Raw genomic sequence first — 25,248 nt, 5'->3', positions numbered from 1 at the left:
TGCAGATGCTACCAGGGTTTGCATCAGGGCCCATCTCATCCTGCAGCATGATCCCCCATCAAGGGGCATCTGTGTGTCACCCCCTGCCACCGAACCACCCGGCGCAGGTCAGAGGTGACTCTGGTCATTGATTCTCTCTTTGAAAACCTTTTTACCGTGGTTTGTCCAGAACCTCCAAGCAGGCGAGGGCTGGGTCTGAGGCAGGGGGGCGAGTATCCATCATGTGTTGGGGGTCCCATAGCTTGTGTGTGCAGGCAGGAAAGCTCCTTATGCAGGGACACTGATGCAGTGAAGCCCTTTCTGCCACAGTCGATGGGGACCGGGACCCCATGGCAGCCCCCATGCATCTGTTCCCTCCACCCTCCTCCTCACTCCAGCCTTTTGCTTGGCCAGACCCAGGGTCGATGCCCTGAGCCCGGGTACCTCAGCTGCTCTGCTCCGTGCCTCAGTTTCCCCCAGGGTGGCAGCGAGGGAATGCCTGTGCCCCCGCCATGGACCTGGACCCCCCAAAGTGCCCTGCAGTGCGGGGGGGCTGCGGGGCTCTGCAGACATGGGGGTTCCTGTTCCCAGCCTTAAACCTGCAGCAGAGGGAGGGGGTGACACTGATGTCACTGCGGGGACCAGGGTCCTCCTGCACCCTCCAACCACCAGTGAGAGAAGGGAACTGGCCAGATTGGAGACCAGGGGCTGGCAGTGGGTGAGAAACAGAGTCCCCACCAGTGACCCTCCCTGTCCCCTTCCCAGCACTGTCCCCTGGCCTGAGGTGGCTGCACAGTGACTGGGAACAGAGGAAGAGGAAGAGGAGGGTTCGGGTGCTGAGCAGGAAGGAGGGCAGCACCCAGCTGGTTAGGCAGGGTTGGGGGGGAAGAGTTTTTGGGTGTTGGATGCAAGTTGTGGGTGCTGAGGGCAGCACTGACTCCTGCCACAGCCTCTGCGTGGGGCAGTCCTGGTCCGGGGGCTCACAGGAGGCAGCAGCCATGCCTGCAGGCAGGCACGGACGCTGCCCGCCCATCGCACCGTGACGGCCCCGCCATCGCGCCTGCTGGCAGCCGAGCCCGGACCAAAGTTTGGGGCATTAATGGGAGCCCAGGGAGGTGCTGGCTCAAGGCTGGGGGCTGCCCGTGGGGCTGCTCCCAGGCTGAGAAACAACCCCTGTCCCACAGGGAAACATTGCTAAATTATTATTATTATTATTTTCTCCAAACAAATGGGGCTTTGTAGCTGCTCGGCCGGTTGGAACAGGGCACCTGGAGCTGCTCGGTCCACAAGCAAAGGTAAAAAACCAGGCTCAGAGGTTTAACTCTTCCCTGCAAGTGCAGCAGGCTGCAACAGGATCCGGCTGTCGCTGCCACGGGGCAGCCCCCACCAAGGTCTTCTGTGCCCAGCGAGGGGGACGCGCCGGGACGGTCACTGCGGCGCCCGGTGGAGCATCCTCTGCCCCGGCGCTGGGCTGTGCGCGGCCTCCCGGCGCTCACTTAATTGCACCGGGGGGGGTTCAGCTAATTGCAGGGGGCGATTGATTGGTAAAAATGTCATTTTCGCTGGTTGCAGTTGCCAGGGTGACCCCGGCCGTTTTCCACCAGTCGAGATTATTATTTCCCGTGTGCCCGAAGCCACCCACCACATGTCCATGCAGGGGGGACACTGGGGTGTGATGTGGAAATCCTTTTCCTTCCTCCGGATCTGTCCCACTGCTGCCAGAAGCAGCGAGTGGCTGTGAAAACCGAGGGGACGCGGAGTTTTGGGGCCGGGGCCTGTCCCTGCTATGTCCGTGTGGCCACTGGCCCTTCCCGGCGGTGCCGGTGCCGCCGTCTGAGGGTCTTGGTGGGCCGCAGTGCTGCGTGTGCTGCCGGGGCAGAGGGAGCGGGTAGGGGATGGCAGGTGAGGGCAGAACAGCGGAATTTTCCAGGGCCAGGCACGAGCCCCACGCCGTGGCCGTGGCGGAGGAGCTGCTGCGGGAGAGCAGGTGTGAAAGGCTCCGGGAGCGGGAAGGGAGAAACTCCACCTGTGTTTGGAGAGAGGGGTTGGGTTAATGTTAACGGTCATGATCCGGGGCTGCGAAAATGCAACAGATTGCTCCCAGCGGGACTGGTCGGACCCCACCACGGTCGAGAACGGAGACTCCTTGGTCCCGGCCCTGCTCCAGTGTCTGCCCCGCTCCCACCACTGGCGTTTGCTCAGACCAGGTAACCGAAACGTCCCGTCCCGCCCGCTGTGACCCAGAGCTGAAACCCTCTTGGCAGCCACTGCTTTTTATTTCAAAATGACACATGCTGCTGTTCACCAGCTTTGCATGACAATTAACAATAACTCATTAATTTGGCTTCTCTCACAGCACCAGCGCCTTAGGCAAGGGTTGGGTGAGGTTTTCCCCTCCCTTTTCAGGAGGTGAGGAGCAGCCCCGGGATGGGGGATGCACCCAAGTCCGCACCCCACCGCCGCGGGTCAGGTGCTGGCCGGTATCACCCAGCGCCCCGTGGGGACACGGGGGTGTGGGGACACGGTGCAGCTGTGTTGTTTATGGACCTTGAACGAGTTATTCATGACTGCGCAGTAAATGCTTTATGGACTGTCGGGCCAGCGCTTGGTTAATTGCCTCTGGGTTTCTGTGGTTAATTGCAGCGAGCAATTAATCTAATGACGGCCAACGCAGGACCACTACAGTGGGGCCTCTGCGGGCGTGCGGGATGAGTGCGGGGCGGGATGGGAGAGCAGGGAGACACCCGGCTGGCTCTCATCTCGTTAGCTGCTGTCACTAACGAGGCGGCCTCTGTCCCCAGCTGGGTTTGCAGTCCCAGCACTGTCACCTCGGGGCTGCTCAGAGGTGGCGCAGTTCACTTGTGCCTTCGGCCTCCTCTTCTTCAGCTGGCTCCTGCTCCCACCTTCCTCAGTTTTCAAGGTACAGCTTGAGCCCCACTGAGCTGCTGCCAGACCCCAGGGGCTCTGGGGGGGACAGGGCACTCCCCAGTGAAACCAGTTCAGCCCCGGTGTAGCCCTCGCCACCCAAACCTGCCTGCCCTCTGCCTAAACTCTGCCCTGGAGATGCTCGTGCCCACCCGTTGCCCTCAGACCCAGTTTGGGACCACCTGCCTCTCCACTGGGACGGTGGTGGGGATGCCCTGGCTGTGACTCTGTATCCCCATCCCCTGCAGATCCCACAAGAACAGCTCCTGCAGCAGCAGCTCCGGGTTGTTTTGAATCAAGCCAGGCCAAGATGATAAATCAGGGCAGGTTCTGAGCCGTGCCCAGCAAGGAGGGGGAGCCCTGCGGGGTGCCCAGCGAGGGTGCCCTGGCAGCAGGCAGGGAGAGGCAGGCAGCCAGGATGGGAGGCGGGCAGGGCAGGCAGGTCCCTGCGGAGGCCAGGGCTGGAGGTGTGGCATGGGCTGTCCCCACGGTCCCTGCGTGGGGCAGGACGGGTGGCAGCAGTCCCCCTCGGCGCGGTGGTGGCAGGAGCTCGGCGGCTGCTCGGTGCTGTCAGCAGGGCCACAGGCAGGATCGGTGCAGGTACGGGGACCCAGGGGGGAGCGTGGCACGGTGGCACCCCCTCCGTCATGGCAGCAGGTCCCAAGAGCTGCTGTCCTCCCCCTCCTGCTCAATTCAGGGCACCCATGGGTGCTGAGTGGGACCTGAGTGGGCAGTGGGGGGGTGGGGGGGCTCACTGACAGCGGGTCCTTCGGGGCTCTCCCAGGAGCTGCATCTCTCTCTGTGGACCCCAGGGAGAAGGGGGGAGCCCCCCTCTAACAGAGCTGCCACTGAAAGCAGGGCACGGAGGAGCCTTTTGGGATGGGGGAGCCGCCTTTTCACCTGGAGTCACATCAAAGCAGGTGGAAAAATAGAGTGAGCGGAGGGAAACTCACGGCCTGGGCATGTTGCTGGAGCTGGAGAAAATACCCCAAGAGGCTTTAATGATCCACCCGGCCGGCGCGGGGGTGTTTCCGGCGTGACGAGGGCAGGAGGAGGCATGAGCCGGCTGCTGCCAAACGCACCCACCCACCCTCTCGTCACCCGTCCTCGGGCCGGTGTCACCAACTGCTGTGATGGGGCTGAGCCTGGGGTGACACTGGAGCCGCAGCAACCAGGGGGTTGGCGGCGGGGGGGTCCCTGGGGTGGCGGGGCCCTGGCTGGTAGTCAGGGACGCTGCAGTCAGATAAACAGCAGCACTCACAAGGCTGGTTACAGCAACACACACCAGCCCCAGGCAGGGGACTGCGGCCGGGGTCAGGGTGGTCCTGTCCCCCCCCCGCCTTTTATTTTTTTTTGTCTGGGAGGGAGCAGGAGGGGCAGAAAGGAGACCAGAAAGCCCTGGCTGCAGGTGGTGGCTGTGTCGGGTCTGGTAGGTGCTCCCAGGGAACCCAACATGTCTCACACTAATTCCTGTACTGAGCAACAACTCAACATTTATCCGGAGATTTCAGAAACAAAACCGTCACAGAAACCCCGCAGCAGCGGGTCAGATCAGCGACCGACATAAATCTCCACGTGTTTCACTAACCTGGGCCAAACCCTTGTGGCACGGTGCCTGCTCCTACTTAAAACTGGTTTATTTGTGTTCAGCCACACAAACCTCCGCTAGCCTAAAACTGCTTTTTTTTGGGTGAGAAAGCTCTGCTTTGGCTCTTGTTAGCACCCAGCAGCACGTGGCTGCTTTACAGCCCAAGCCCTCGGGGACCAGCGGGACGGGATGTTGACCAGCGGGACGGGATGTTCCCCACCGGGACGGGTGGACCAGCTGGTTCATCCCAGGCACTGAGTTGGAGGAACATCCCGTGGGTTAATAAATTATTGCTGGTTTAGATGGGGTGTGGAGCAGTGGTCAGAGGATGTCTTGTGCCTTTGACCATTGTTGGCCCTTTCTGGCCCCAAGAAGCTCCAGGCTGGGGCTGGTGCAGGGTTTGGCCGCCCGCCCGCATGGCTGGGGCTGGCAGGGCGCCCGGCACCCACTTCCAGCCTCTTCCCGCCTACTCTGAGTGCAATTTTTATTTCTAATTATTGAGGCGATGAGAGAGGTTTGTCAAGAGTTCTCTTGGAACCAAGGTTTCTTGGATGCCTCCTTAGAAGTATTTCTCCAGTGCTCCCTTTTTTTTATTCTCCTTTTCCTCCCTTTTCCCCCTGCTCCCGGGCTCTGTCAAGAGGCTGTTTTCCCGGCTGCCTTTGTGCAGCACTCAGCTCCACAGAGCACCCCGCATCTGCCAGCTGCAGGTGCTTAATTAGCTGTACATTCGTTTGGCATCAGCCGGGAACAGGGGCTCGTTGGAGCCGGTGAGCGGTGCGCGGAGGGGCTGATGGTGGTTGTCACTGGGTACAGTGGGGCTCAGAGATGCCAGACACAGCGGGGACATGATGGACAGTCAACTTCAGGCCTGATCCCGAGCACAAGAAGGATATTCTGAAAGGATGACCACAGACAAAACTAAGGTCTTCCTGTGCATCTCGGCGAGACTCGGGGCGGGGCAGGGTTGGACCCTTTGGTTAAAGCGATCGCACCGTTTGCTGGTTTGGAAGCAGTGAGCCCAGGCAAACATCCTGGCGCTCATCGCCGTCAGCCTCAGCTTTAGTACTGATGTCTTGGAGCAAGGATCAAGGTCAGAAGATGTTTTGAGTGATGGGTCAGGGCCTTGAGGGCACTAACGGGTGTTAATGGCCCTAAGCAGCCTCCCCTGGTACCTCTCCACACCCGCCCATGGGTTAAGCTCAGCCCTGGGGTTCTGTCCTAGCCCAAGCTTTGTTGCAGGTGGGTCTGACTCCAGCTTGGCCACATGCCTGTGCCTGGCCATGGACCCAGCCCTCTACCCACGGACTGACTTTCTGGCTTGGCCCCGGAGCTGGTCTTGTCCCAGTGAACCCGCCCAGCAATCACTGAGCTATGTCTCACCTTGGTCTGTGTCACCAGACCAGATCCTGACCTGTGTGTTGACTTCCTAGCTTGAATCTGGACCTACATCATCATAAGCTTGACTGGAGATCTGGGCTCAGGTTTGACCCCAGCTGCCACCCCTAGTTGCCCATGGCTGGGGACTGCAGGATGGACCGGGGCTGGTGAGGCCCTTGTGGTGCCCTGGCACAGTGTTGGGGACGGGGTCACAGCAGGGATGGTTACCTCCACCAGTACAAACCAAGGGGCACTGGCTGGCTTAGAGGGGTGTGAGCAGGTGGCTCAGAGTTCCCCATTCTGGATGCCCTGAGGTTCATCTTGTCTCCTGTTGGATGGTCTCTAAGGTGCAGGTGCCTCCACTGAGCCTGTACCCCTTGGCCCATTACTGTCTAGGAGGAGGAGGTACCCCTGCGTGGTCGGGGGGTACCCAACCTTCTGTTAGGAGGAGGCAGGGATGTGCCTGCTAGACTGCCAGGAGCAGGAGATGGGGGGCAGTTTGGTGTCCCCCCTCTGTCTCTCTGCACCCAGATGCAGCCCAGAGCTGGCTGGCTGCAGGGAAAGATGGCCCAAGCTGACAGCTTCACCAGGCTAAGGACACGAGTGGGGTCACAGCAGGAGATGAGAGACTTGCATTTCTCTGTGCTAAGCCCTTTGCCACCTTATTTTGCCCAAACAAAGTGGGAACAGCCAGTCTGGGACCCAAGGGGCTTCTTTCATCTGGGTATGGAAGAAATCTCATCCCTCCAGGTATCCCAGCTCTTCCTGCTCCCTTATCTGTGTGACAAATGGTAACTGGAGCTGTGAGATGTAGCACAAGTGTCCCACCATGCATAGCAGCCCCCTGCCAACCCTTTCTTCCTTCTCAGCCATGCTGTGAAAATAAAGATGGGCCCCAAATGTGCTGAGTTTATGGGTGTCATTTAGGCTCCAAGTACGGTGCCAAATGCTGAGTCCTTAGAGGTAGAGAAGGATGATGTTGTGGATCAAATCTTTTTTGGGGCAAGCTCACGGACACAGGTGCTGTCCGTGTTGCTGTTCAGGGTCTCTTTGACTTAGGATGAGGTGACCAGCTTGGGCCCAGCTGGTGGCATCCATGAGCATCTGAGGGCAGCATCATGTATTGGAGCAAACCAATATCAAATTTGTCTTGTAACAGGAGGAGGAATAGGGACAGAAGTAGATCCTTCAGTGAAAGAATGAAAAAAAGAAAAAAGTGATCAAAGGAATGAGATAAAAAATAATGGCAAGGACAGACTTCTGTGTGGGATTATTTAATAATAAGTTAATTAATGCTTTATAGCTCACTGACTCCTTTCATGTAAGGATCACAAAGCGCTTCACAAACATTAATTAATCTTCTCTAACATCCCTGCAGGGAAGGTCACTGAGCTACTGAGCGTAAGGGAAATCTTGTCATTGATGAAGGTGGCTGCTCTCTAGGCATGACGGATGCTCGGGTGTGATGGCAGGATGGGGAGAGTTTCTATTCCTTGTTGATGTCTTCAAATGATTTCCCATAACTTCCTCAGAGAGGAAAAATGTCTTTGAGATGTCATGGGCAGCTGGGACTGGGCGAAGGTGGGCCTGAAAGATGACCCATGCCAAAGCCACTGAGCATCCCTGAGGACACTGGGAAGGCAGGGGATCTATCCAGGCAATCCCCAGAGCCAATGCCCACACAAGGTTTGAGTAAGTGTAAGACACCCATAAAGGGCAAATCTGTTGGAAAAAAAAATGCCCAAGTGAAGTGGATTTCAATGCAGATCTGAGCTGTGGCTGGTCCTGCAGAAGGCAGGGCAAAGAACTTCAGGTGTTGAAGGGAGAAAGATGTTTTCTGATAACAAATATTCAGCCTGAAGTCACTGATCTATGATGCCCAGACGGCTACAGAGGACTGTGTGTCAGTGTGGGGCTTTACATCTCCAGGGTAGTAAAAAGGTCTAAGTCAGTTTGCAGCTCTGGGGAAGCCAGCAATCCCCAGCTGTGCTCAGAAGAGTGTCCCTTCTCCACCTTGGAGAGGTGAAGGGCCCAGCTTTGTGGTGTTGGAACATCTGGTGGGATCATGTTGTTGTTGTTCAAATATCTGTGGTTGTCCTTGTTCCTAGATCCTGGCAGCGGTGCCAGCATGGCTGAGCAGGACCCAGCCTCAGGCTCCTTGCATGGAAAGAAGCAGCTGCCAGGTCAGTGTCCAATAAGTGTGTTCTCGGGGTTTTTTTTCTTTTTTTTACACAGTTCATGAGAAAGCTGAACGTGGGGCAGGGTTGTGAGGTGGGGAAGAAGCAGGTTTGGGGTGAAAAGGTCTGGAAAGATGGACCATCAGCTGGGATGCAGGAGTTGGGAACATGGCTGGGATGTCCCTTGCTTGGCAGTATCTGCACTGGGATAGCAAAAATGAAATCAAGAGAGGAACAGCCAGTCTTCAGAATAGCAAAGACTGTGCTTGGAGGAGTCGTCTTTCACCTGGCCTGATTATACTGTTAAACCAAAACCTGAGCCCAAATGGTTAGCCTGAGGCTCAGAGGGGAAGTGTGTGCTGCAGTCCTACATCTCTGGAAGCTTCTGGCCTCCTGCCCCCTCTGTCCACTCCATAACCCAGCTGACCCCGAAGATCCGGCTCTGTTCCAGCAGCTCTCAAGGTGTAGGTGCACCATGGAAAGCCCATCTCACCAGCAGTGGGTCACCATGAGCCCAGTGGCACCATCACTGGTCCTTGTGTACTTGGAGACCACTTGATGGCCAGGGCCTGACTCTGATGACAGCTCGTGGATTTCCACTTGCTTTTCCAGCTTTCACCTGGGAGGTGAGGGCCAACGACCGAAACTACCACATGCAATTCAGGAAGAAATTTGCTTTCTGTCTGACCAAAAAGAAGTATGCGGTGAGTCAGCCTGGGCCAGGCCTGAGCCATTTCTTTACCCAGCCCCTGGTTCCTGAGCTGGTGGTGGTTGGGGGTGACATGACAGAGGTGCTGAAGTGATTTCCAGTGGAGAGTCACATACATAATCCTCAGCAAAGAGGAAGGGCTGCTCCCTGCCTGGCGACCCAGATACCCTCTGAGACTGCCAGACAAGGAGCAGAACTGTATGAAGGATACTCTAGTCTGAGGGTCAAATCAAATTAAATATTTTTTTGGAAGTTTTGATCAAAAAAGCCCAGATTTTTTTTTCCCAGCTAAGTAGTGACCATCTAGCTGGGGGTCAGTTAGGTATGCTTTAGATTATCAGGAACAAATGATTTTGTTTCAATTTTATATGTCCCTTTGCTCTAATAAATATCTTCTTTTCCTTATGGCTTTGGTAAATTTTTAAAGGCATCTCTTACGCCATGAAAAGTTATAAAGTCCTAAAACCACCAAAACGTTTTGGGCATTTTCAAAACACATCCTTGATTTCCTGTGGCTGACCTCCCGCTGTGGCTTTGACCTGCCTTCCTTCTGCAGGGCAATGCCATTAGGACAGCCAAGTACAACATCTTCACCTTCCTGCCACTGAACCTCTATGAGCAGTTCCACCGAATGGCCAACGTCTACTTCGTCTTTGTCATCCTCTTACAGGTGAGATGGACACCAAGGTAAGAGCAAGCCTGTGTGAGACTTTCTAGCAGAGGAGGGTTGTCTGGGGCTTAGAGTAGGGGACTCTGGTCTAAAATGGTGTCAAGGATGCTGCTTTTTAGTGGTGTTCATTGTCTTTCATGAACTCTGAGGGGTTTAACCTACATTAAGTTTGGTAACTTTAAACTTATTTGGTTTAGATGGATGTGAAGCTCATGTAGACCACACCTAAATAGAAATCTTACCCTCCGAATTCAGGGACCCACATGCATTTCACACATCCACTTTAAAAAGTGGTGGAAATTCAACAAAACAGTTCTCTGTAGCCAGATGTTGATTTGATTCTTCTAAGATAGATTCCAGCCGTCTTCGGGCACTGGCTGGGGAGGGGAGCTGGGAGCAAGGGCGAGATACTCAATCACCTCAAGTGTCCCAAAGTGGGATGAAAGTTGTGTCAGTGGTGTGAAATTCTCCTTCTCTAGACCTTTCCTGAGATCTCCACAGTGCCCTGGTACACTCTGCTGTTCCCCCTGAGCTGCCTTCTCACCATCCGGGGTCTACGAGACCTCATCGATGACATTGTGAGTATGGGTTGGAGTGAAAGCCTGTGAGTGTTGGGTGAACTGAAAAGTCTGGGAGTTGCTGTCATTCGTCATTCCTGAGACACCATCAGCTCTTCCATGTCCAAAATGCTTCATATTTCCCCTTGGGAAGGATGTGACCAGCCAGTTGCTTTCCTTGGGGTCTAGAACCCCATCTCTGTCATCTTTAATATCTTAACCAACGGCTATACTCCCAGGTTAGCCCCCAGACATACCCAGGGGGGATTTAGCCTCTTTATTCATCAGAAGACATCTTCCAATTCCTTCAGAAAGCAGATCTTGCCCTGGGGCTGAGGATACAGACTGTAGCATCAAGAAGGATGTTTTCATGGGACAAAGAAGTCTGGAATGGCCCATCCCTTTCTTTTGGCCTCTTTTTTTCTCTCCTTTGTGCAGGGTCGTCACCAAAGTGACAGAAACATCAACAGCAGGCCATGTGAAATCCTGTCTGGGAAGAGGTAAGGGGCTCTGTGAAGCTGTACCCCTGTTTTCCAGGCCTGTGTGGATTGAAGGATTGTCTCAAGTGCTGAGCATCCTTGAGCAGACCAGCTGAGAAGGGTTTTGGAGGGACTGTCCCTGGCTCTGCAAACTCCCCTCATTTCCCAAAATCTGCTGCAGGTCCAGCTGTTCACCTGTAGGGATGATTGTATTCCAGTCACAGACGTCAGGTCTAAACCATCCCTAATTTTCTGTGATATTCTGGGAGGAAGGTTTCCTTGGCCACATCAGTTCCTCCACATCTTCGTATCTATCCCACAGTCATAGCACTGCTAAACACCGGTTCGAGGAAGGACAAACATTTCCCACCTGTGGCCAAGGGGTTGAAAATCCCTGCCAGCCATAGGTACAGGAGATGTGGATGTGACAAATGCGTCCTGTGCCATCCCTAGTGCTCAGCTGTCCTTCGGTCATGCAGACGGGAGGCCACCACAGTGGCAGAGGAATCAACAATCTGGAGATCCCATTCATGCAAGAAGCGGGGACAGACACAGGCTGGTCCAGAGGACAGAAACAGTCACAGCCCCATTCCCACCGCTCTGTGAGGATAAAAATTTCCCCCCCTAATTCTCCTGCAGCTTCCGCTGGCAGAAATGGCGTGACATCTGTGTTGGGGACATCGTCCGCCTGCGTAAGGAGAATTTCGTCCCGGTGAGTGGTGCCCCAGAGCTGGCTGCACACCAGGTGCAGTGGCGGGGGGGAGTTTCAGCAAGGAGGGGCTCAGCCAGCTGCTCTCTTCCCCATTTTTGCTCTTCAAGGCCGACATGCTCTTGTTGTGCAGCTCGGAGCCCAGCAGCCTGTGCTACGTGGAGACTGCTGAGATCGATGGGTGAGGAGAGGGGCAGGGGATGGATATTGAAATGAGGAGCAGAGACACCCCAGCCAATGGCTGAAGCCTCCAGTCTTGGGGACCCCTGGCACTGGGGGATCAGGCATGCTGGGAGGGCTGCAAGTTCAGCAGAAACCATGGGATGTGGGGATCATCTGAAAGCTAAACCTACAGACACGCCAGAAATGGAATTTGAGCCCAAAATTTTGAAAATGGGAGCTCAAAACCACTTTTGAGGCTTCCACAGCACAGCTTGTGACCTTGGGCATCTCTCTCCATCTCTTGGCTTCCTCCCAGCCAGGTGGAGGACAGCGGTTGCCCATCCCTCCCGCCCCATCTGCAGGATGATTTAATGGCAGGGTCTCTGGGCCACGGCTCTCTCCCTGCATGAGTGCTCAGTGTTTGGCATGACAGGTCCCTATCTCACTTTTCATTGCCATCACTCATGTGCTCACCCAATAATTAATGGCCGTCTCTGTCCCATGGGTCTGATAGCAGAATTAATAGCTCTGTCACCCCATAGGGTTGTTTTATTTTTCCCTCCCTGGCTCTTGTTCACAGGGAAACAAACCTGAAGTTCAGACAAGCCCTTCTGGCCACCCACCAGGAGCTGGTGAGCGAGGAGAGCATGGCTGCCTTTGATGGTGAGTCTCCCAGACAGGCAAGGATGCGGCCATCTCACCAGGAGGGGATGGGCTCAGCCTCGGGAAGTCTCTGTCCGCTCAGGCACCAAGTGCCATCAGTCCAACAAGAGGTTGCACTTGCTCCTGCCTGCAAGGAACCAAAGACCTTGCATGAAGGCCCTTCCCCAGCAGAGTGGCTCTGTGATGGGTCCATCAGGGTTGTGTATCTTCCCCTGACCCTGGATCTTGATTTTCCCACTGAAATCAAGTGCCTGGCTCCCAAACCCGAGCTCAGACCCTGGATTTTTTCCCCTTTGGTTCTCCATAGGACACACACTGCCCTCTCAGAGACTCTGGGGACGAAGGGGGTTGTGTTTTATAACCCAGTGCGGTTCCTGGACTGAGCATCCTCCCAGCATTTCAGGTTGTCCCCCCAGCTTAGCCTTAATTTAGAGCATCTACATCCCAACTGCGTCTGGAGATACCCTGACAAAACCTGAATCTCCCTGAGATGCCCCCTGCACAGCTCTTGGGAGGGGGCAGGCATGGGGGGTGAGGGAAGCCCTCTTGTTTCCCCCAGAGCCATCACCTGAATTGTGCCCTCTGCTCAAGGGAGAGTGATCTGCGAGGAGCCCAACAGCCGCATGCACAGCTTCACCGGCACGCTGGAGTGGAGGGGTGAGACCTACTCACTCGACAGCGGAAGGATCTTGCTGCGAGGCTGCAAGCTTCGCAACACCGACATTTGCTACGGCTTGGTTATCTACGCAGGTGAATGCCTGGGCCCGGATCAGGAAGGGCAGAAAACACCCAGGTCCCCAGGGATTTTAAGCTGCCCAAGCACTTCTGGCATCAGCAGGTCCCATTCTCAGCTGATGCAAAGTGGGAGGACCTACTGCTGTAACCAACTCCCCAGAAGTTTGTCCTAAGCTTTGCTGGCGTTTGTCTTGCCGGCAGAGAGATGATGTGGTGGTGCCGAACCTCTACTCATCCCAGATTATATTTCACCTGCATCACATCCTGGATCTACTCCACTTCGTGGCCTCTTGCACAGTGCAGCTGAGGGCTTGGCCATGAGCAGCTGTGGGTAGAGGGGAGGGGTAAGAGCTGGCGTAAGCAGCACTTCTTAGAGTGTGCAGCCACAGCTTGATTAACCACTGACCAAGGGATGAGGTTTTCAGAAGTGGGGAGATGTTGTGGAGGAAACCAGCATCACTTAGCTGCAAGTCAAGCTTCTGGGGGCTATGGACTTGTGGTTTTACTTCTAAAATGTTTCTCGTCCAGGATTTGATTCCAAAATTATGAAGAACTGTGGAAAGATCAAGCGGAAGAAAACCAAGCTGGATCGCATGATGGACCGGCTGGTGATCATAGTGAGTGTGGTGCAAACACCTCCTGCCCTGGCCCACTGACCTCCTGGGGTTGCTCACAAGTCTTCTCCTAAGATGCTGCTTGCTTGGATGATGCTGATTTTCTTAAGCTTGCGATATTTTGCTCAAAATATCTTGGGTTTAACATGTTATGGTCACATACCAACTGGTGTTCCCAGGAAGTGGTAGTTGCTGGGTCTGGAGCAATCTGCACTGTGGTTGTGTTGCTTAAACCCTGGACACTGGCAGCTCTGAATCCTCAGCTGTAGAGCTGCCCCTTGGACCAGGGAGCTGGAGTATCCAGGATCTCTAACCCCTCCTGGTCTGCTTTATGAATCCATTACTGTGCAGGTCCAAGGAGGTGGCTTGTCCTGAGGGCCCTGCAGGCTGTGGCTCAGCATGGAGGATGGAGGATGGGAGAAGGAGAAGCCTTTTCTCTGTGGGAAGCAAAGCAGCCCGGTCATAACAAGGAACCGGACGGCTCTTAGTCCTGTTCCTGGTGGTTGATTGTCACCACTTCTCAGACTGGCCAGCAGCATTCCTGTTTGCTGGTGCTTCAGCGGGAAGGCTGCAGGACACCCCTTGCCCAGGGATATGGTGTCTGAGGCGATTAGGAGGGTGGGAAAATTGGTTTTTGCTCTGTGTGTGTGTGTTGTGGATGTGTCAAGCTGAAATACATGCTGCAATCCTTCATCTTGGCCCAGGATGAGCTCTGAGAAGGACACCTTTCCACAGGTTTACAGCTAAATGAAACAGTCTGGAAGGGACAATGGTTGGTCCTAGAAAAAGAGTTTGGTGGGCTCTGTGTGATGGGGAAATTCTTGGCTTCCCATCTCAGATCTTCCTGGTGCTGTTGGTCACATCGCTCTGCCTTGCTGTTGCCTCTGGGTTCTGGGCCAGGATGTTCCAGGAGAAGCACAGCTACCTCTCTGCTCTCTACAAGCACACAACTCCCGCCCAGCAGGCCTTCTTCAACTTCTGGGGCTTCACAATCCTCCTGAGCATCATCATACCCATGTCCATGTATATAACGTAAGAACGACAGAGCTTGGAAGTGATCAGAGATCAGTACCCCGCTCCCTGTCCTTGGCCATCACCTGGCACCCCAGTTTACCGCCACAAAATGGGGCTGCACAAAAGATCCAGCCGTGACCCAAGTCATTCCCATGTGTTCCCCTAGCCCTAAGGGGGTAAGGATGGAATGAATTTTGTATCTTACAAACATTGACGATGTGCTTTGAGGGGAAAGCCAGAAAGGAGATGCGGAGACACACACTGATGTAGGAGATTGTGGGCAGGCTGAGGATGAGACTGATGAAGGTCTGAGCAGCAGCTGGGTGGGGAAGAGAAGGGCACAGCCATTGTGAGCCAGCAATAATCACAATTTGTGCTGGAAGAAGCAGTTTCCAAACTTTTGAGCCCTCCACTGAAGCTCCAGATCTATGAATTTCTGTTGTCAAGGGCCAGGTTTCCAGAGGGGAGCCCAGTTGCCTGGGACCAAGTGAGCTCTCAGTCTGGTGTGATGAGCCTTCTAGAAAACTGGCCACAAACAATGAAAACCCTCTTGCTTCTCCCAAGCTCAGAGCAGTAGGTTCCAGGTTGGGAGTTCCCCTCTGCCCTTTCTTCCTGTGTCAGATCCCCAAATGCCCCTGGGATATGAGTAATGTGTTCTCCTTTCCCAGCATAAGTTTTCTTCTATCTGACTCCCTAGGTTTGAATTCATCTATCTGGTGAACAGCTTTTTTATCAACTGGGATCTGGAAATGTATTACGCTGTCAAGGACATTCCAGCAAAAGCCAGGAGCACTAGCCTCAATGATCAGCTTGGCCAGATTGAATATATCTTCTCAGACAAGACTGGCACCTTGACACAAAATGTTATGAGCTTCAAGAAATGCTGCATTAATGGGATCATCTATGGTAACTTTTGGTGGATGCAAACTTTTGGTGGATGTAGAGACTCATGAGTGAGGTGAACCTTGAATTTAGGCCACTTTGGTTCTTTCCACTCCTCCTGGCTTGCTAGGAAGCTTGAGGCCTGTGGATTGATCTTGGTGGTCCAGCGTGTAAGCAGAGGCTGTAGGAATTCAGCTTGTTCTCATCTCCCGTGCTATTGGTGCTTTGCAGGGGCCACCACACCTGTGGTCACATCTGTCTCGTGCTCCCAGAGTCAGGGCACAGTTCTGCCTTCCTAAAATGGATGCCTACCTTTCAAGAGACGTATCATTCCCCAAAGTCAGCTGAAATCAGCTAGGTCTTCCCTGATACAAAAGGGGGCCTGGGCTTAGGAGCTCAGCACAGCTACATGGCAAACACACAGTCTGAGTGAGGGGGATCCCACCTGGAATATCTGGCTGATGCTAGCTCACGTATCCAGGACAGGGGGTGGTGGGCCAGCGAAGCCCATGGATTTTAATTTTCTATGAAGGTCCTGGAGAGAAAAAGGAGGTTTTGCTTTTCTTCTTTGCATCATTTTCTGATGGATCTCCAGCTTGGTTTCCAAATCTGGGCACTGTGAGGCTTTCAGGTTGCCTGTGGAGGAGGCAAAGAAATTATCATTTCCCTTATGTTGTTTCTTTACAGCGAATGCATGTAATTTTTCTTTGCTTTTTTTTTTTTTTTTTTAACGATTGTTTGTTTTTTCCCTTAGAAACTTGAGAATCGCCAAGTCCTTCCTTTTCTTATTGCTATACTTACTCGAGCTCTCAGCTGGCTTTTGGGAGCTTAATTAGAGAAATTTAGCAAGTGGGGTGGGCCAGAGTTTTAGCATGGAGCTCCTTTTTCCTGAGATAAGTATCAAGCACTTGAGGCAAAAGAGCAGTGATAGAAGCAAAGGGGAGGGGAAAAAAATCTAGCAAAGGTTTTAAGCAGGAATAAAACCAATTTTCCCCTGCCTGATGTATCGTGTTGCACCTCTGTGATAGCAGCGTCGCCATAATTCCACCAGTCTCTGGCCAACTGCAGAGTCTCCCAGGAAACATGGATGAAGGCTAGACCTGGATTTTTTATATTAAAAACATGTAGGAAGTCTGGAACCATCCAAGAGCCCAATAAGTCAAACATCCTAACAGAGCCTGGCTCACAACCAACACCGAGCAGATGCTGGAAACCTGATCCTTCTTGCCAGTCTTTTGGCCACCCAAAGCAGCAGTTCCATCCAGAGGAACTGCTCGAAGCCCCTGCTAGAGATGCCCCCTGCCAGTTCTCTATTAATTGAATTATTTTTATTTTGACAGGTACAGGCAGAGGCCGTGAGAACAAGAAGCCATCGGTGCGTAACTCTCCTCTCCCATGTAGCGTGGGGCCAGACGCTGCTCCTCATCGGGGCCAGTTATTGCTTACACTGGCAGCAGGACCAGCCTTTTGTTTTGGAGCACAACTTGCTTACAGTGGGGTCCCATGCTGTAACAGAGAGGAATGTGCTTCCTTGGGCTGGCGAGTTTGCCAGTTCTCAGCTACCAGTTAAGGACAAGGGAACCAAGATTATAAAAATGCAGTTCAAAATTATTAGGTTTTTTTTAATTCCCAGTCTTTTTACACTCACCCTCTTGGTGTAGGCAATGCAGAGCTCGGCTTACCAACTCTGATCTGGATTGGGCTGTGCCAGCACAGGGTTGCTGTGTGGCAGCAGAGCCCCGTGCTCGGTCTCTCTCTCGGCCCCCTGCAGACTGCCCGTGCCTCTTGCAGGGGTCGGCGTTGACCTGGAGCCATCATGGGGAGAAGACGTTGGACTTTTGTGACGCGACGCTGCTGGAAGCTGCCTGGCGGGACAGTGACCCCGTGCTGAGGGAGTTCCTGAGGCTGCTGGCCCTCTGCCACACTGTCATGGTGGAGGAGAAGGGTGGTGGGTTGGCCGCGGTGGTTGACGTGCTCGGAGTGGGGTTGAGGGGCTGTTCAAGGCATTGAGGCTGCGATGGCTTTTTCCATGGCCCAGCAAAGCTCTGCTGTGGGGTTGCGGGTGGTGTGAGAGCCTGGGGATGCTTTGGGACACTGTTCCACCATCACAGACGTGTACATTGGGGTTTGTTTTAAAGCTAATTAGTTGGAACAGAAGCACAGGGGTGATAATCCACCCATGTCTGGGCACTTGTCCTGCCCGGGGCAATGAGCAGAAGAGATGAGACAAGCAGGACTGAGTTTCCCTAGCCTGGTGGCTTGAAATTTAGGGTCTCCATACACAATGTTGATGCGGGGCAAGAACGAGGTGTTTCAGATGTCCAAGAGTTGCTTGATTGGGAGTCTCTTTGTCTAACCCATACTCCTCTTTTGCAGATCAGCTGGTTTATCAGGCAGCTTCACCAGATGAAGAAGCACTGGTGCTGGCAGCCAGGAACTTGGGGTACGTCTTTCTGGCCCGAACACAAGACACCATCACCATCAGTGAGCTGGGGGTGAAGAGGACATACAAAGTGCTGGCCATGTTGGACTTCAACAGCGATCGCAAGAGGATGTCTGTCCTGGGTGAGTGGGATGGCGTGTCTGAGGGAGGTTGCCCTCCAGGAACACTGAGGGTCCCTTCCATACCCAGCCCTACAAGGGATGGCACTGGGATGGCTGTGATTTGCCATAACTAGCACAGGGAACTCGCAAGGATTGTCCTGGCCATCCCTACAGTTTTGCTCACCCCGATACCTTGGTGAAGGATTTGAGCAGCCAAGAGAGAGCATGTAAATCAGGGGCTCAGAGGAGGTGGGTGAGGAACTGACAGTCCTTGAGGCCTGATCCTGCCTCATGGTGGTGCAGATCCAGGGGCAATCCTGTGCTTCCCATGACTGTGAGCAGAAAAGCATTAGTGTCCCCTGTGTTGCATTCTGCTGCACGTCCATTGCACAGGGACAGCGATGAGTGGGAGCCGTCTCTCTGGGTACCTAAGTTGTCCTTCCTTTCTCTCCCAGTACGAGACCCCCAGGGCACGATCCGACTCTACACCAAGGGGGCTGACACAGTCATCCTGGAGAGACTGCATAGACGAGGGCCCAATGAGACCTTCACCGAGATGGCACTGGATGTGAGTCCCACACCGGCCTGGGGCGGAAAGGGCTGGTCTCCCTGATACTGGCTTTGGGCTGGGTGTTCTGGAGTCACCTGCTGCTCTTTCTCCCTCTGGCTTCAGGACTTTGGTCCTTCTTTCTTCCTTCTGGGACAGGGGTTAAGAGGGCATCAAATCCACCTTTGGTGTTCTGCATGGACCAGTTGCATTGCAAGGATGCTCACAGGGATCCTGTAGTATGGGGGAGGGAGTCAGAGCCCAGATGGTGACCCTCAGATCCTGGAGGGTCTCTGGATCTGCCCATGGGAGCATCCTGGCTGTGCAGCCAGATGCCCTGGTCCGCCGTGAGATTCATCCTGGTTAAGGGAAGGGAGACCTGATGTCTTGTCTCTGCAGCGCTTTGCAGAGGAGACACTGAGGACTTTATGCCTGGCCAGCAAGGAGGTGAGCGAGGTCGAGTACAGTGTGTGGAGCAGGAGGCACCACGAGGCCAGCGTCCTGCTGCAGGACCGTGTGCGGGAGCTGGACAAGCTGTATGAGGAGATGGAGCAGAACCTGCAGGTGGGATGAGGCTGGGGTTTAGGAGGAACCGGCTACGCTGGTCCCACGGAGGGCAGGAGTGTGGGGTTTGGCTTTCTGGGATGAGGGAGTGAAGTGTCCAACCCAACACCCATCCCCTGGGTGGGAGGGCAGGTGGAGTTCCTCCTCAGGGGTGACTGTGAAATACCAGTAGACTGAGTTAGAGATCTGTCAGGTCGTGGGCAAGGACCCCTGGTTGGTTCCAGAGGCAGTTCTCACCTCTGCATCTTTGCCTGCCCGATGTCACAACACTCACTCACCCTCCTTCCAGCTGCTTGGGGCCACGGCCATTGAGGACAAGTTGCAAGACGGCGTCCCTGAGACCATCCAGCTGCTGAAACTGGGCAACATTAAAGTGTGGGTGCTAACGGGAGACAAACAAGGTCAGTGGAGGCAACTCCAGGCCCCACCAACACATTTCAGCTTCTCCCCATACCAGGACCAGAGAGGAGATATGAGATCCTGGGTGGACAACAACCAGGTTCTGCTGTTCCCTCTAATATAAGTAATAGCATGTCCCACAGATCATGTCACCCATGAGGAAACTGAGGCAGGGGAAGCCATCTGCACGATGTCACAGAGCTGGAGCAGAGCTCCCAGCAGCTGGTGCCCATTGAGGGCTGTAGGAGCCAAGAGCTGGGGGCTGCCCTGGGATGGGGGGGCAGCACCACGTGGCCATCGGCCACTGACACCTGCGTGTTGCAGAGACCGCAATGAACATCGGCTACGCGTGCAAGCTGCTCACGGATGACATGGAGATCCTGGAGGAGAAAGAGATCAGGTGAGGAATCGTGACCTGGTTCAGGACATTGTTGTCCCCACTGAAGACACCTGAGGGCGTAGGAACATGCGCAGGCTGGGCAGCACTCGACTCTGCCAGAGATGCTTCTCCTTCCCTGTCCCAGCCTAGATGTCCATGTCCCTGTCCCAGCCCTCATCTGCTGGTGCTTTTCCAGGCCTCCTCATCTGTTTCTGCCCCTACATCACTTTTCCCTGCAGGCTTTGACCAGAAAGTGCTTAAGCTGCATCTCCAGCCTCTAGACCACAGGGTCAGAGGCTGATTTCTGATATCAGCGAGCCCTTGGGGCCCCCTCTTCGTCCCCCCTGTTCCCACCACTGGGCACCAGCTCCACCTCCCTGGAGCTGGCCCTGAGATGGCAAAGACCAACTGTAGGTCTCAGTCAAAGCCAGACAGCGTGCCCAGTGTCCCCAGCTCAGCTTCAACCACCCCTTCCTCACACAGCGAGATCCTCAAGGCTTACTGGGTGAGCAACAACAACCTCAGCAGCAGCGAGGAAGCCCCGTGCAGTGGCCTCCTCTCCCAGCAGTGCCCAGAGGCTTCGTGCCACAAGAAGAGAGCTCTGATCATCAGTGGGGACTTCCTGGTAAGGTGGCACTTGGATGCTCTTCTCTGCTCCCTGCCTGCGCTGGCAGATTGCTGCTTCTGCCCTGGTGCTGTCAAAGTCCTGGGTGGCACCAGCACACAGAGGAGGTGATGCCCCTCCTGCCCAAGGGGTGGGAAAACCCCGTTCTGGGCTCAGGAATGAAGAGTGAAGAGGGGGACGACCTCGCACCGATCATTTGGTGTTGGGGGTCTTCAACCACACCTGCCCCAACTGGCCTCCTGGATGACGCAGGCTGGCAGGTAATCACATGCTCTTCTGGCCATACTGGGACAAACTGGCCTCATGGTCACAGTGCCTGCTGCATGATGAACTTGGAGAAAACAGGTTGTGTTTTTGTAGCACCTACAAGATTTAAGAGCATTGTTGAGGTGCTGGGGGCCCTCATGCTCTGAAGGCTATGGGTGAGGTCCCAACCGCGTGTGCTCTCCCCTAAGGACAAAATCCTCCACACGGGAGAGGTGATGAAGGAGAAGGGACGGCTGTGGCGGTGGCTGGCTTGTTGCAAGGCTACAGGCTCGCAGGACCGGGACAGTCTGGTGGAGAAGGCCTTTGTGGACTTGGCCACCAGCTGCCAGGCAGTGATCTGCTGCAGGGTGACCCCCAAGCAGAAAGCCCTCATCGTGCAGCTGGTGAAGAAGCACAAGAAGGCCATCACGCTGGCCATTGGGGATGGCGCCAACGATGTCAACATGATCAAAAGTGAGGCTCAGGGCAGGGGAGGGTGTGGGTTTCAGCTGGCGCATCCCGCTGGTGGGGAGTGGTGGTGCCCCATCTGCCATCTCCACCACTTCTCAATCTCCTTTGAGGTGAGGAGCGGGCAGGGAAACCCCCAGACAAGTTCCCCGTGTTGCTGTGCCAGAAGGGGAGCAAGAGGCACAGGACCAGGACCAGCCTGGGACAAGAGCAGGGTGGACAACTTGCTTTGATAGTGGGGATAAACCTTGATGAAACTTCAAGCCCCAACCTGGGCAACTGGCAGAGACATCCCTGCCCCTCTCCAACAGCCCTGACATGGGGCTGTGCTCTTCACACACCCGACCATGCCTGGCAGGTCACTCCTGCAGCTGTGGCATGTGTTAGAGGGGACCTGTTCCCTTTGCCCATCACTCTGGGATTCACCCTTTGCTCATCAGCCTGGGAGCAATCCACAGGGAAATCAAGCACCCATTCCCTGAAAACCTCCCCACCGGCATTTCACACCCTCCTGTCCTCTGCAGCTGCTGACATCGGGGTGGGCATCAGCGGGCTGGAGGGCATGCAAGCTGTGCAGTGCAGCGACTATGCCCTGGCGCAGTTCTCCTACCTCCAGCGCCTCCTGCTCGTCCACGGCCGCTGGGCCTACCTCCGCATCTGCAAGTTCCTCCGCTACTTCTTCTACAAGACCTTTGCTGGCCTCATGGCTCAGGTCTGGTTTGCTTTCCACAGTGGATTCACGGCTCAGGTGAGGGATGCTGCCATTAGCAGGGCTCACATCCACCCCGTGGAGGTCTGCACACCGATGTTTCAACCCCTCCACTGAGGATCCCATGCAGGTCTCGTGCCTGGTACTGCCTGATGGGCACGTGTCCATATCACTGCCTGGCTGAGATGCAACTGGTTATCTGCTTTTTACCTGGCTGGATTGGGAAAATCACCCTGGGGAGATCTGAGATGTCCTTGAGTGCTGCAGCTCAGTCTTGGACTGACACAGGGAAAGATCTCATGGTCATTAAGCTGATTTCCTCCAAAATGGGAGCTTCTATCCCAAGGGCCATCAGTGTGACTTGACCATCACTGTGTGGCTCCAGCACGGCCCCACAGCCCGCTGATCCTGCAGATGATGCTGGGCTGATGCAGAGCCTGGGGCAAGTCCATGGGGATTTCTCAGAGTTTGGATGTGAGTCTTTTAGACTCACCCCTGGTGCCTGGGCATCCTTTCTGAGTCCTTCCAAAGCATCACTGAGCTCACATCTGCTTTCTTCTCCCTCTAGCCTCTCTACGAGGGCTGGTTCCTTGCACTCTACAACATTTTCTACACCGCCTACCCCGTGCTGTCCGTGGGCCTTCTGGAGCAGGTATGGGTTCACCAGGCTGCATCCAGCCCCTGTGCCTGGAGCTGCATCCTCAGCAGGTGTGAATCAGCCCAGCAGTCATTGTGCCCCATCTGCATGGCTCTTTGTGCTGGGACAGGGTTCCAAGCAGCTCAATGGGCATTTGGAACTCACCACTGGTCCTGGCGTGCCTCTGTTCTCCATCACCCCAGAGCAAGCAGGTGGAAGAACTCACTGCAGCTCTCCCAAAGGGTGTGTTGGGTGGGGTGGCCCAATCCTGCTCCCCAGTGTGGGTGGGAAGGGTGATGCTGGGTGCCCTCCCGGCAGGATGTGAGTGCCAAGAAGAGCCTGGAGTTCCCTGAGCTCTACGTGATCGGGCAGCAAGATGAGCTCTTCAACTACCGTGTTTTTGGTGTCACCCTCCTGCACGGGGTCAGCACCTCACTCGCCAGCTTCTACATTGCGCTCTGGGCCTTTGAGGACCACATTGGTAGCAAGGCTGTCGGTGACTACGAGTCCTTTGCTGTCACAGTAGCCACGTCGTCGCTGCTGTCGGTCCTGGTGGAGGTGAGCACTGATCCGCCCTTCCCCATCCTGTCCCAGAAGCAGATGTTTAGGGACTGCAGGCCTGGGCTCTCTGACATCATCCCCAGCAGCTTCGTGGCTGGGGGTTGATCTCCCTTGGGGTGGGAGAGGAATTCAGGACAAGCTGCTGAATGGAAGAGGGTCCCCACAGCCTCCATGAGATGCTGTGTGCTCTGCCCTCGTCCCTGCAGATCATCCTGGACACCAAGTTCTGGACGGCATTGTCCTTCCTGATGGTCACAGCCAGCCTGCTGCTCTTCTGTCTCTTCTCCTTCCTGACACAAAGCATCGAAGCCTTCAGGATAGCCCCTGCCATCTTCTGCTTCCCAGGTGAGATGCCTCAGGGATCCCCATGGTCCTTCCCTGCCCCAGCCAGGGAAGCCCAGCCTGGACTTGGTGCTACAAGCTGTTTCCTGCCTTGTAGATCATCTCTTCACTGCCACTTCTCAATCTTGCTGTCTTGATTTTTGGCTCCAATTTAGGTGCTATCTCCTCTTTAGATCCCTCAACACCTTCACAGGTGGGGGCCTGTCCCCCGGCAGTTGTTCCCTCTGTTCTCTCCACCTTCCCTCCTTAAAAACACTGACTTCTTGCATTGACAGATGCCAGCCTGAATGCCCTGACTGACCCCTATGTCCTGCTCGTGGTCCTGCTGTCCCTGGTGGTGAACACCATCCCCTCTCTCACCATCCACTTGTACCGCACCATCATGGGCAAAACCACCACCCAGCAGGTGAGGGCTGTGCAGGGGCTGGCGCGGCGGGGGTCTGCCTCCTGCCAGCATCGGTGTCCGGGGCTGATCAGGGCACTACTGGTCAGGGGAAGGGTGAAGTTCCCCAGGGAAGCCGCTGCCTGGACTGTAGTGGTGGGACGTGTCACCTCTCCTTACTGGCAGCACTCAGCTGGTGGTGGACTCTCATGACACTGGTGCCCAAGTCGCTCCAGGGCCTTCTCCCCAAATTGGTTCATGGGTCGACAAGGCCCTGGGGCAAGAGACCTGCTCCAGCTCTTGGAGAGGGTCTGCTTTTGGCTGCAGTAAGGAACCGGCCTCCAGGACTCCCTGGACCTGACACTTAGAAGGCACTGAGGTCCAGTGCAGGTCTTGGTAGAGCTCATCCCTGTCTGGGTTGTGGGTTGTATCTTCCTGGTGGTACAAAGAGGTCCCAGATGACAGCAGAGATTGAGATTGTGCTCCAGAGCTCTGGGAGCTTTGAAGACCCCCAGAAGGGTCCACACATAGCACATCCCATCATAACGACTCAGGTCATGGTGGAGCTGGGACCCAAACCATGTGTCAGTGGAGGGTGTCCCTGCATATCCCACCTTGGGGTGAGGGCTTGCCTGGGAGGTGGTCACAGCCCTGATCTCCCCATCTCCTTGCAGAAGATCCGCTTGAAGGCCAAGCAGCAGCCGGAGCCCTTGGTGGAGCTGCGTGCCCATGTCCCTCGCGGCTCCTTCCACCGCCACTCCAGCTATGCCTTCTCCCACCAGGAAGGCTACGCCGGCCTCATCACCCGCGGGGACAGCTTGCGTGCTGGAGCCACCCGCAGCACCACCCCAGGTCTACTGCAGCCAGAGATGACCCCAGCTTTGTTGTCCCTCCCCAACGCCTCTGCATAGCTGCCCTGGCTGGCATCAACCTCCCACCATGCTGGGACAGGGGAGATGCCATCAAGGCACAGAACTGGGTGGCTTCCTCCTTTTATGGGCATTTTTTTTAAATCTTATTTGGATGGTTTTAAAGCATGGGAAGCCCCTGTGGCTGCAGAGGCTGGCCCAGCTTGGAGGGCTGCTGCTCAGGGTGCAGAGGCCTGGGACGTGTCCCGCCAGCAGCTCCATCTCCCCATGCAGTGTGTGCGTGGCTTTTGCAGGAGCCTGTAAAGCCATGAAAACCAACCTCTGTCACCATATTCAGCCCCTCGCCCCACAACTCCCCGGCTGGTATCCCAGGTGCCTTCCCTCTGCTGAGCCCCCTTGGAGCCAGCGCTTCCTCCCACCCAAGGCTGATCCTGCTTCACGTTGGACACACAAACTGCAGCTCTGCTGCCCCAGGCTTATTATCCCACCTCTGAATTAATAAAATGCCCCGATACAAGACGAGCAGTGGGGCTGGGTGGTGGGTGCAGCCTCTCACCGCAGCTCACTCCCTCCCCAGGGGCTGAGCTGCAGCGGCTGCATGAAGACCCTCATCTTGTTTTCCCACAGCTGCAAGGAGCGCGGTGCAGAGCCAGTCGCCCTCCCCACACAGGGCTGGATCCGGTGCCCGCGGCTTTCACATGCGTCAACCCAACAGATCAGACTCGAGCGGCGTAAT

The 25,248-nt window shown here is 55.2% G+C and overlaps 1 protein-coding gene across 1 annotated transcript; it reads left to right on the top strand.

The window, feature by feature from the left end:
• Nucleotides 1-2,044: 2,044 nt before the first annotated feature.
• On the top strand, nucleotides 2,045-24,554 carry ATP8B3 (ATPase phospholipid transporting 8B3). Its single transcript, XM_074927694.1, has 28 exons — nucleotides 2,045-2,186; nucleotides 7,978-8,052; nucleotides 8,659-8,750; nucleotides 9,312-9,425; nucleotides 9,905-10,003; nucleotides 10,421-10,482; nucleotides 11,101-11,173; nucleotides 11,281-11,351; nucleotides 11,913-11,995; nucleotides 12,587-12,745; nucleotides 13,259-13,347; nucleotides 14,183-14,376; nucleotides 15,056-15,264; nucleotides 16,581-16,615; nucleotides 17,032-17,188; nucleotides 17,617-17,805; nucleotides 18,240-18,352; nucleotides 18,731-18,895; nucleotides 19,185-19,296; nucleotides 19,619-19,694; nucleotides 20,157-20,298; nucleotides 20,754-21,018; nucleotides 21,537-21,760; nucleotides 22,290-22,373; nucleotides 22,677-22,916; nucleotides 23,126-23,264; nucleotides 23,537-23,667; nucleotides 24,318-24,554. The coding sequence occupies exons 1-28, from the start codon at nucleotides 2,045-2,047 to the stop codon at nucleotides 24,552-24,554; spliced, it is 3,771 nt and encodes a 1,256-aa protein (XP_074783795.1).
• Nucleotides 24,555-25,248: the final 694 nt, after the last annotated feature.

Source organism: Athene noctua, chromosome 27 (genome assembly GCF_965140245.1).
Source record: "Athene noctua chromosome 27, bAthNoc1.hap1.1, whole genome shotgun sequence".
NCBI classification, from domain to species: Eukaryota; Metazoa; Chordata; class Aves; order Strigiformes; family Strigidae; genus Athene; species Athene noctua.
Note: the sequence above shows the minus strand (reverse complement) of the source record. Positions and strands in the feature narration are given on the sequence as shown.

Excerpts from the sequence above, each read along its gene's own strand:
- ATP8B3 (XM_074927694.1), top strand. The coding sequence starts at position 2,045 with ATGATCCGGGGCTGCGAAAATGCAACAGATTGCTCCCAGCGGGACTGG. Across the intron at positions 2,187-7,977 it reads CTGGCGTTTGCTCAGACCAG|ATCCTGGCAGCGGTGCCAGC; the intron begins GTAACCGAAACG and ends CCTTGTTCCTAG. Across the intron at positions 23,265-23,536 it reads TGCCATCTTCTGCTTCCCAG|ATGCCAGCCTGAATGCCCTG; the intron begins GTGAGATGCCTC and ends TTGCATTGACAG.